This window comes from Apostichopus japonicus, chromosome 21 (genome assembly GCF_037975245.1).
Source record: "Apostichopus japonicus isolate 1M-3 chromosome 21, ASM3797524v1, whole genome shotgun sequence".
NCBI classification, from domain to species: Eukaryota; Metazoa; Echinodermata; class Holothuroidea; order Aspidochirotida; family Stichopodidae; genus Apostichopus; species Apostichopus japonicus.
The window spans coordinates 16,175,786-16,187,994 of NC_092581.1; the positions used below are offsets into that span (position 1 = coordinate 16,175,786).

The 12,209-nt window shown below is 37.9% G+C and overlaps 1 protein-coding gene across 1 annotated transcript; it reads left to right on the forward strand.

Moving 5' to 3' along the window:
* The first annotated feature begins 97 nt into the window (after positions 1-97).
* On the forward strand, positions 98-11,503 carry LOC139963037 (importin subunit alpha-4-like). Its single transcript, XM_071963493.1, has 13 exons — positions 98-125; positions 1,745-1,880; positions 2,525-2,653; positions 2,877-3,061; positions 3,605-3,777; positions 4,107-4,189; positions 4,816-5,010; positions 5,850-5,921; positions 6,388-6,444; positions 7,629-7,805; positions 8,562-8,744; positions 9,258-9,407; positions 10,429-11,503. The coding sequence occupies exons 2-13, from the start codon at positions 1,821-1,823 to the stop codon at positions 10,531-10,533; spliced, it is 1,569 nt and encodes a 522-aa protein (XP_071819594.1). The 5' UTR covers positions 98-125; positions 1,745-1,820; the 3' UTR covers positions 10,534-11,503.
* Positions 11,504-12,209: the final 706 nt, after the last annotated feature.

A 12,209-nucleotide genomic window follows, 5' to 3' on the forward strand; every position in this document is an offset into this window, starting at 1 on the left:
TGCAAAGTTTCCTTTTAATCACCTTTGACCTGTTTTCGTTTTCAACCAATCAGAATCCCTGTTGAGCTAGATATAAATTCACACACGTTATTTAAATTGTCATTTGAAATCTGCATTTAACAGTGGTAAGTACCGTTATACAGTTTCAGTCTTTCCGAAATAAATCACGCATTCTCATTCCTGTAATTCCGTATATATTCTATGTAAATTTTCTGCAAAAAATATGCAGGTTCTGGCTTGATTGCTGTAGAATTTAGCTGATTATAATTAGCAAGATACTGCTTGCAAGTTGTTAAAATTTACAAAGAAGCTCTCGTCTAAGATTAACTTAGGCCTAGCCTAGGCCTAGACCCTAACACTACAGTAACAAATAACGGCTACCCGTTATTTCAGCTTTGTGCCCAACTAAATACTAACGTCAGAACGATAAACCATCTTCGTTTTGTAAGTTACAGAGAAGAAAATTTATGTGAGGTCATTCAGCCTAGCCAGTGGATGATCAGTACGGATAAAGTTTGCAGGAATATGCTAGCCTATACTTGCTATGATACTGCCTAGGCCTAGGTGAAGTTTCTTTTTGTTGTCTAACAGTTAGAGTTTGACCATTCAGTTGATAACAATAGGGCTATGTTAACAGTATATATATTTGTCATTCAGGCCTCCATGATGCAAGATCTATTGTAGGCTTAGGTTAAGTTAGGTATCTAGGCCCTAGGCTACATATAAAAACTAACATGTAGCCTAATTGTAAACCTTATATTACTTAACTTAAAAATTGAATTATAGTTTGTCAGATCCTTGGGAGTTCAAGGACTACAGTATAGGCCTGGGATTGTTGAAGCAGGCTGCAGTATAGGTGATATGGGATTCTCCCAAGAAAAAATAAATAAATTTTACAAGTGTATCCTCTCATAAAGACTGCACAGTGCCTCAGTCTTTGTCTTGGGCTCCTGTGAAAGGAAGCACTGCAAATTGTGTACAGTGTCTTATATATGTTATAGCAGACTGCATGAACATTATGAACTCAGTTTTTACTCATTAAACCATCAGTTAGTGATACACAGTAGTAATTTAATGAAACAAACCTACCTCCTACCATTTAACAAAATTGTTAACATGTTGAACACACCTTCCACCAGATTCACTCAATAAATTTTTAATGAACATTTCATTCGAACACTATGTAATATTTATCTAGACTAGTTCTAGTGCCAGTGGTCAACAGTGTGTAAGCGTAAGCCTGGTCTTCGATGAATTGTTTTGTTCGTATTGACTTAGTAGCATTACTTTCTCAAAACAGTTGTCGTATCATGTCACTTAATGCACTAGATTTGGGTCCGATCTCAAATACGGGCCAGATATCTGATATTCTGGATTCAGCTGTAAATCTAGCCGGATCTGGTAAAATTGGAAATTCAACAGTTTCTTCCTGTTAAAGATTGTTGGGGTGTGTTGGTATGAATGAAATACTTATTAAAAAAACAGCTTTGTCTTGAAAGATATTGGCTGACCAGTACAAACTACTGTAATAACAATTTGTGTACATGTCCACTTTGTAGTTGATGTAGTGACCTTTGTCTGTATGCAGTCAATAGTCTGTGCCTTATTATATCATTTCTGGTCTACATAATGATGGAGAATTATTCACTCTTGGGACAGATGTTTGAAGTCCTACAGGTGATGACTGTTTGGGCACATCATACAATCTTTTGCAAATTGTTTTATTCTTGCTTTCTTTCTGCAGAGTTCACAAATTACAAGATCTCATTCTTTGGATTTGATAAGAATTTCTCCCTACCAGTACTCTCAAATCAGTCATCATGCCAGGAGTTGAAGAAAACAGATTCAGGGCCTTCAAAAATAAAGGCAAAGATATGTCGGTGAGTCTTGTTATATTATATACACTATATCTGCAGTTTATATCCAGGTGCGGTAATTTGAGCTGATCCAGTACATGTGAAATGTTACTTGTAGTGTGACCTACTAGTGCTAATTGGTAAAGTGAAAGTATTATATTTGTACTACAGTCGAATCAGAAATGTATCAGTTTTTGACAACATTGATCCTATAAATGTACCATGTGAAGTGCATGGGAACGTTGTGGTGCCATTCAAAATGTTTTAGAGATATTTTTTCTGCACTTTTATGATATTTTGATGTGAGCGTAATTGATCCTTTTGTCGCAAGATGTTATATTGGTAAATTGGTGAAATATTTAATGAGTGGTCAATTTATCATTTGGCTGCCAGTTGTTAAATTGATTACGTTTAACAAAAAAATCATGGTAATTTTGTTGCTAATCGTTATTAATATAGCGGAACTGAAAATTGCTAAGTCCTGTATTTACAGAAACGTCCTAACATTCATTGATGGCACCTTAATATTTCCATATTATAATTGAGCCACTTTGGTTCTCAAGGAATAAAATGTACATGATTTCACTACTTACTGCAATTATCAATACATAAAATATAAACACATGCAGAGAGGGTTTTTTTGTTTTTCCTCTTTTTGTCTCCCTCAGGAGATGCGTCGGCGGCGTCAGGACAACTCGGTGGAATTGAGGAAGGCCAAGAAAGAAGAAAACATAATGAAGAGAAGGAATGTAGCCGAAGATGAGGAAACCGTCAGTCCATTGCAAGAAAAGAAGCAGGTAAATTAAGAACTTAAGGGAAAAAAAGGGGAAGAGTTCTTACTTTATAGGAAACCTTTACCATGACACTCTGCTTGGCCATTCACATAAATTGTAAATAATAAAAAAAAGTTAAGAGAGAAATTTAACCCAAAGAGGTGATTAAATCATATCCTTCATCAACCCCTCACTCCTCCTTCCATGTACTACGTGGATCCTCAGCCTTTTTCTTATTCTTTTTTAGCCAACAGTGACAATGACCATTCCAGAGATATGGCAGGCAGTGAATAGTAACAATCCAGAACAGCAGCGAAAGGCTGTCCACTGCGCCAGAAAGCTCTTGTCTCGAGAGAGAGATCCACCCATCCAAACAGTTATTGACAATGGCTTTCTGCCAAAGTTTGTGGAGTTTTTAAGTCACAATGATGAGTAAGTATTTTCTTGTCCATAAAGAGGTGTCCTGTGTCCTATGGTTCAAACTGTTTTTGAAAAGATGGAAAAGGCATCCCATGTGGGATCTTATAATTGGAGGAGGATGCCAAACTAGCGACTTGTTTAGAATTTACTCGGCTGGCTAGGTGATCTTCTCACAAAATTGTTCACAATTGTAACTGTTGAAATTGTCTTGTAATGGAAGATTATGCCAAACTAAATTAACATTATGGAGTTTTCCAAATCTACCTAACAAGTCCCACAGTATATACATGATACATATACTATATGCACATACCATAGATAAGTATGTAATGTACACAACACATTGGTTGATCAGTAAACAAAAAGATCTGTCCCTGCTTTCAATTAAATTGAAATTTTGTCAAAATTTCTAAACTTATGGTTTGTGTTTTAGTCTTGCTAGAGGAGTGTTTTGGATTCCTAGCTTTGTTCTCTTCAATCCGATGCTCTTGGTGCCCCAAGGAGATGTAATTAGGGTAATAAATATCTAACTTTTGCAATTTTTGTTTCTGTCAGTCCTGATATCCAGTTTGAAGCTGCCTGGGCCTTGACCAACGTTGCCTCTGGAACCAGAAAACAGACCATGGACGTTGTCGACCAGAATGCCATTCCTGCCTTTGTTAACCTTCTCTCATCGACTCATCCGAGGGTCTGCGAACAAGCAGTCTGGGCTCTTGGAAATATTGCCGGTAGGTCAAACAACTCCGCCATGCATCGTCTTTTATTGTCTTACAGGCAGTCAAAGTTCCAGCGATAATGAAAGTCTGAATCAAACAGGATTTGTTAACTTGTGAATGGTATGTATTGGGATATGAAGTGTCTGTTTGTACATTATATACTTTTACATAAATTTGCATATCACGATGAATCCTATTCTTGGAAACCAACACCTCGAATGAATTGAGGACAAGCTCGATGGGAATTTCAGGTTGGTGGTAAATTACGGTCAATGACATTATTATGCCTGTCATCTCAAATCTCTGTCTCTATGAGTTTTTTTGTTCTATTCTCTTTAAAGGTGATGGCCCAAAACTGAGAGATCAAGTCATTAGACATGGGGTTCTCAACCCTCTCCTTGCACTGATACAACCAGCAACTCCAGTAAGTCTTGACTATCGACAACAAAACTTGTACTGAAATGTATACTTGAATACTTTAGCTCCAGTGTAGAAACCTGCTATACAGCTTTACTCTTATATAGCAATTTGACCCCGTTGTGGGGCATCTTGCGATGCGATACTGGGTAAATCATCCCAGGTGAATGTCAAATTCTCAGTGTTTTTTCTTTCTTTGTTTGTCAAGCTTAATTGTTGCAAGTACATCCCAATGTTTTACTAATGAACCTTAACTACATTTGTGAACTGATCCTATAGTAGTTCACACAATATGAATAGCTTTTTAATATAATAGGGAAGGTATAATATGTTTGTATATATTTATGCCTTGAAAATGTTACTATACAGTGTAAGGCTATAAATTTTCATATGGCCGGCCACTTAATAAAAAACTGGCTCCATTTAAAATGTAACATACATAATATAACATACTTACATAATGTTACATAATGTAACATACTTACATAGTGTAACTTGCTTACACAATGTTACATAATGTAACAACATACTTACATTAATGTTACATAATGTGACATACTTGCCAAATTGGGTTTTCTCTTCCTTTCCTTTAACATACACCCCACATTTTTATTGTTTTTCTGTTTTCTGCAGACTCCATTCCTGCGAAATGTTACCTGGACTCTTTCGAACCTCTGTCGCAACAAGAACCCGCCGCCACCTCTGGAAGTGGTAACTGCGGCGCTACCTCAACTGAAGAAACTGATCAATTGCTGTGACAAGGAAGTGGTGGCTGATGCATTGTGGGCCCTCTCCTACCTCACAGATGGCAGCAATGAAAGAATTGCTGTAAGTAACGCAAAACAAACATGGCACGACTTACTCTTGGGGGGGGGGGATGACATTGGACTTTCTCGGTTTCCCAGCACAACTTCCTCGGTTTATTTTGAGGTCGAAGCAACTGGGAAAGGATTAGTTGAGTTTTGATGGATGTGCATATAGTTTGGTGCTGGTCCTGTCTTGCAAACAAAGCCATGCTTAATTTATCACAGGGAACAAGATGATCTTGTGTCTCGGCCGCCATGTTCCAAGATAATTTATTCCCACAGGATGCGCAGTAGTATATCAAGTACCTACCTCCAGATTAAAAAGTGTTCCATGGATTTATGTACTTTCCTGGGAATTTCACTGAGTGTGTAAAGAGGCCATGAATAGTCTCAATTTTTACCTGTTTGAGTTTCGGCCCATAGAAACGGCTTGAACAGTTAGCTGTTACCGTTCACAGCTACAAACGTGAATTTCAGTCTTGACACGCAGATAACAGATATCTTCATCTGATGTACAAGTATTTTATAACCTTAAATTCACATGGACACATCTTTGTCCACTTAGTGTGACAATTAGCCTTCAAAGTTTTTATTAATTGGGGTACTGACGTTCATTCTTGAACCATAGATTCACTAAACACCTGAGTGTCCCTCAAAAGTTCCGGTGACTCTACCAAACTCTGTCATCACATATTTTAGTTACTATTATCCCTACATGTCAACATGAATGGTCCATGTAACCCTGACCTAGATTTCCTGGAATAAAATACGTTGAGATATTTTCACCACATGTAAATCAGTCATTTTTTATATACAAATCCATGGAAATTTATCATATCTTCCCCTTGTTTTGTCTTTCAGATGGTTTGCGAGGAACCTGGCATTATTACAAGATTAGTACATATGGTGCAAAGCTCTACATTGATAGTCCTGGTGAGTAAACCTTTTGTTTGTAGGAAGCATTGTTTATTGGGTTCATATAATTTACAATGTTCATACCTGACAAAAAAGAGACCAACTTTGCACAGTTTTTGCCAGCATGGAAATTTAAAACCTGGACTGCATTGGAAACCTTCAAAGTCAGTTGTTTTACAAACTGAGCACGTACATATATTGGTCAACTGCTGGTCTGAAGATGTCCACGTGTAGCCTTGACCATTGATAAGTTTCTTGAAATTATTGTATCAGGTATTCTTACACCTAAGCTTTTCCAAACCATGACTGTCTAATTTTACTTTATCATTCCAGCCAAGGAATGGAACACAAAGAGTTTGGAAGGAAACGTGCAAAACTTGTTCTTAAAATCACTTTTCCTTGCAAAGTGGCCCTCGATCCTTGAGTTGTTTACAATAAATTTGTATTGTTTGTTTTTCCCTCTTGCTTCTTCTTTTGTAAATAGACTCCAGCCTTGAGAACAATCGGCAATATTGTGACCGGTACAGATGAACAAACTCAGGTAAGCATATTGGATCAGTTCGTGTAAAATTAAGAGAGAGGCCCCAATAGTTGATGACTCTCTCAGATTTGACTTATCTTGAATTCTGGAGAAAGATTGGGTGGTAACAAGAATGATCACACAAGATGTTTTTAATGTCACTTTTTAATGGCCTCTAAACACTCTCATGCTGGACAGTGGAAAAGAAATTCTTGAAAAGCCTAAGTAGGTTATTTCTATGTAGGTGGATGTGCTGACATTTGCCATTGCCAGCAACCCTGAAAAGTTAAAAAGTGAGATATATGTGGTTAGGTCATTAATTCATCAAACCAACATCTTGCTGTATATACAGAAAGAGGAAATTGACCCTTGAACCCAAGGCTTGAAGGAACGTAAAATCTCACCGATACTTCATTTGCATGCATCAGTCTGTGGTCTCAAATTCACAGTCTGCAGTAGACCTATTTAGGCGTAGAGAAGTACCTTAACTTTCACTTGATACTACAGTTGGAGAGAAATTACTTTGCAAAGTACTGTTAAAAGACATCCCCACTATATGAGTTCTCATATAACAGAATTTGTATTTTGAGTGTAGGAAAGTGGATAATTAACGTAACCTATGCAAATTTAGGACATGCAGTTCTGAAGCAACGGTTATACTGTCACAATTGTGTCTGAAAAGGAATTAAATTGACCACCAGGGGTCAAAATGGGATTCATGGTTGCGTCAGAAGTGAGATTTCTCATCCAAGAGGGTGCTGTTCAAGAATGTAAATATGTTAAGCTCCTGTGGGTACATGGTTTCTGCTATTTGGATGTACAACTTTAACTAAATTAAGTTTCTTTTTCAATTTAAAACTTGAAAACAAGTTTATACCTCAAATTAAAAAAAAAAAATCAGAATCTATCTGTGTTTAAAGCACCTCAAAATGAGCGATGGTGAATAATGTTTTTTGTTTAGTCAACCTATAAATCGACTAAAACTCAACAAAAATGCAAATAAAGGTTATGATTGTCTGTTGTGTGTATAAAACCGTACATAAGCTTCACACTTGTGCAGCAGTTTTTGCAAATATGTTATATAGAATTTTCTATGCAATACCAGGTAAACTAATTATATTTGCTTGCCTTGTGCAACATTTTAACCTCAAGTAACTGAATGATATGGTTTTAATGAATGCCATTGTTTACCTCTCTTTGCATAGCTCATCGTGGACTCGGGGGTATTGGCCTACTTTGGCGGCCTCTTGGAACATAACAAGGCCAATGTGAAGAAAGAGGCTTGCTGGGCACTGAGTAACATCACAGCCGGCCCACCTCCTCAGATACAATCAGTCATAGATGCCAAACTCCTTCCAGCACTTGTGGATGTTCTTGCTAACGTAAGTAAACTAATGTCTAGCTAAGAATATACATAGTTCTAAATATCACCCACTCCACTCCGAGTTGATCTCTCTGTGCAATAGAACCAACAAGTACAATCTACGAAACCCTACTATCTTCCCAATTTTTAGAATTATGCTTTTTAAGAACTCATTTTTCTACAGAGCAGCCATTTATATTCAAAATGGGTTCTTAGAATCTTTGTTATAATCCTTTTAATCTATCAGTAGATGACATACTGTATCTGTGTACTTTTTTGTTTTCTGTTTCTGTTTATTTTGCAATTTGACTGTTCTTTGCAAAAGGTTAATATCAATTATCATGTTCCCAGATTTTCAGGAAAAAGTGTGGTCATATTATTGTTATATTAACTGTGTGTACGGAAAGACATGGTAGGGATCATGATAGGATGGGTTCTCACCATACAGTCCCCCTGGACCAGGTTTGGCCTTTGACAGAAGAATCCAGCCTGTGGAATCCAAAATGTGGCCCCACAATCATGGCCACATCAGGTATACAGGCCACAAGCATCCTAACGACTTACACTGCACATTGTATTAATTAAGGTATATGAAAAGTTTGTGTCTCTTTGGTCCTACTTGTTTCTCTCTGGCCTTTGTAGAAACTTGAAACCCAGTGGTGTGTTTACGGTGAGTGTATGTTGATGATAATACACACCGTAATTGGGTTTTTGGTTTAACCCCAGGCTTTTGATTTAACACTGTTAATGTAAGATCTGTATATCATTACAACAGGGAGATTTCAAGTCCCAGAAGGAGGCCTGCTGGGCCCTTAGCAATCTCACTACCAGTGGTACCCTGGAGCAGATCATACTCACTGTCCAGAACGGATGCCTGCCCGCCATCTGTGGCATCCTGAAGGCGGAGGACCCCAAAATTCTGGTGGTCGCCATGGAGGCACTTGCCAACATTCTTGCAGTAAGTTGTTTGACTATTATTGTAGGCTGTCGTTTCTTTATAGTTTCATCTAGTTTTACTTTTAATACAGCTATTGTGATTATTTTGATTGGGGTTTATTACTGTTGATATTTAAACTCGACAGCAAACTTTTTCATTTCAAGAAAAGGAATAGAAAAAAGCAGGAAAGTACAAGAGTGCTATTTTTCAATTTTGCCTCTTGCTCATGATTCACGAACAGAGGTAGACAAGCTTCCAGGATGACCAAAATTCGAAAATAAATTGTGTGCTTTTTTTCATGAAGACGTGAAACAGCGGCTAGGTTAGATCAATCGCAGTCTCAGTTTTGAGCAATCATTCTCGGTAGGATTGGTAAAAATTTCTTGTAATGTCGCCATCAAACCAAAATACCAACTTTGAAACACCGAAAGACAGACAAAACCTACTTTTAGAAAGGCAGAACATGTTTATTCGCCAAATAACAATTCAAAAAGGAGACAAACAGACGTTCCAATTCTTTCTCTCTCTCTTCAGGCTGCAAAGAGACTCAATCAGCTGGAGGCTGCGGAGGAAATGATCGAGGAATACCACGGCGTCTCCAGAATCGAAGACCTCCAGCAACACAAGAACGAAGACGTTTACAAGAAGGCCTATCAGATCATCGACGAGTATTTCTCCGAGGAGGTGAGTCAAATCGGGTCTCGATCTAGGTCAAGACTGCAGGATGCAGCGTTGGCTTGATTTGTTAAGATGTGTAGGGGTGAACGAGCAACCACAAATGCCCCACTCAGAGTATCTCATGTCACAGGAACAACGTTAGTACAACGGGGGGGGGGGGGGGGGCGGTATGCACATTGCATTGCTGATTTATTAATACTTTAGTGAAGTTAAAGGAGGACATGTGTCTGGCATCGAAATGTATACTATTATGAAATTTAATTACATTGTCAGTTTTTGGCAGCACTTTTATGTGGAAGGGTGAATTTTTTAATAATATTTTTTTATTTTTTAGTCCAAATGGTACATTTTTACGTAGTTTTGTGAATAAGAAATTTGCATCGTAAAATGCCTTTGTTTATCACATTCTAGTCCATCTACAAGGTATGCATGTATAGGTATGGACCAAATTGGAAGGCTTTGTGTGTTTCTGGGTGTAACTCGTGAGTGAATTCTTGTTGTATCACAGAATAACTTGAATTACATGAACCAAGCCTAGGATTGTTAAGTACTCATTTGAAGAAAAAAAATGGCACTTTTGCATCATGGTTGTTGCACCCATTCTGTATTCCATTATATAAACGTTAACAGAAACTATGATACCCATCATGTTAGTCAAACAACTGCTGGGCTGATGACAAGTACCCTAGATTCACAAAGGGATAAATTACTCCCCTCCTCTCTCCCCCAAAGAATTATCCCTTTCACAAATAATATAAAAGTACATTACAACCCCAGGTCACAAGGAAATCGTGCAAGAGCTTGCAAAACAAGGCTGAGGTGTGGTTTGATTCCGAATGTTGCACTCAAATTGCTAGAATTCATGCTTGGGCCTAGCACTGTAGTAATATTCATGGCACTGCAGTTTGCATTACCCTTATGTACAATGTAATAGGCCTATACACTGTACTCCCGTGAATGGATGGTGTGTATCGCTTATTATTTGGGGTGAAACACTAGTCAAACCTTCTTTTTTTCATCTCTATAGGCTGCAGAGGAGGATGAAGAAGAGGTCCCCGGGACCACCAGCGAGGGAAATTATGAAATGAACATTGTAGATACGGTAGAAGGAACCTTGCAGTTTACCTCGTAGTCTAACCTCACAGAGGTAGAGCTTAGAAGAACTCAAATGAGGTAGAGCCTCATCCAGCAAAAAGGTTATATCGGTCAAGTCTTAATCAGATCAGAGATGTGTCAGGGTTTTGTGGTTTTCGCTTTTCTTTTCTTTTCTTTTTATGTCACTGAAAAGTAACAAATGTTTCTTCTAAGTTTGTTCACAAGCGAGGTTAAATAATGGTAAGGATGGAATCATTATAACACTGACAAGAACAGGTAAAATATTTTGCACAAATTTGTTGGAATAAGCACTTGCTTTGACTTGACTGTATCATGTGTTAATTATTGTAAAGTTTTGGGGGTTGAAAGCAGAAATATATGATATCACGGAAGACACACAAAGAACTTTAAGGCCTGCTGCCCTCTACCGAACTGTTCATGACCCAACTTGACTGTCGTTATGTGGAAAATCGTGGATAGTTGGGTAGTGTGCGTGTGCTTGAGTCTATGGCTGATTTCCAGCTGCCTCGCCTTTGATCGGGGAAAAATGAACGTGTAGCATTTTTTTAACTCTGCAGTGTGTGGTGGGTCGTGAGACTCGTGACCCACACAAGCAACAGACGTTGTTTTTGCAAGTCAGTCATTCAGTGTACAAGGGTCAAGGGCAGTTGTAAGCCTCCCTGGGTCTTTACAACTATGGAAATCTGGGTGGGGGGGGGTTGGGTGGAGTCAGGTAATGTTAATTTGGGGGCTCAGGGGCAGTGTGTTGCTGGCTTAGTTAAGTACCTGTGTTCCTTTAACTGGTAACCATGAAATTGAAACAGAAAAGTAAGAGTTATTGCAAATGAATGATGTTTTCTAATTTTCTTGTTATAATTTTTGAAATATGTAGAAACTAAGCTATTAGGTATTTTGAATGCATTTGGAAGTGGGATGACAGGGGGGTGGGGGCTACATGTGGAAGGCTTCAAGTGTTGTGATACTTTTCCAGCCTAAATTGCACACTCTCAAACATTCACCTGATTGAAGACTTGAAACACAGACTGTTTAGCCGGTAAAACATTCAAATGATGCTAAATGTTCTGTACAAACACCAGCTACACATCTTTGCATTTTTTAAATATTTTCCCTTGTTGCTTAGAGATTCTGGATTATACTTGATGTGTTTTTACACATGTCTCCCTGTATTCAATGATCGGGGGTTTTTTCTCTCATCTGTGTGGTGGGCATGTTACTTAATCAAGACCATTTTCAACTGGGTTGGGAACATTGTACACGGTATCATCCTTTAGATGTTACGACTAATATACACAAAATCGTCTCATTATTAATCGTCTCTTTCCTTACAGGTTGGATACCTTTTTTGTATCCTGTAAATAACCAGTGGAGCAATATATTAAAAATGCATGTTTTTTTTTTCCTCATGCAAATTTATGACTGTGCATCATGTACATTTATGAGCTTACAGTGAAATACCTTTATATAGAAAACTTGAGAAAAGAATAAAAATCAGCATAGTGAAACTTTCCTCTCAAAAGTAAAGACTTGTGTGAGAGAGAGAGAGAGAGAAAAAATATTCATTTCAAACAGTTGAATTTTTCTGATATTATCTTTGTCTTTCGAGTCTGTTTAAGTTTTAACAGTACTTGTTTATTTCCCCTCGTTCAAATCGATTGGGGGGGGGGTGGGGGACTTCAATTTGGTGGTTGTTTG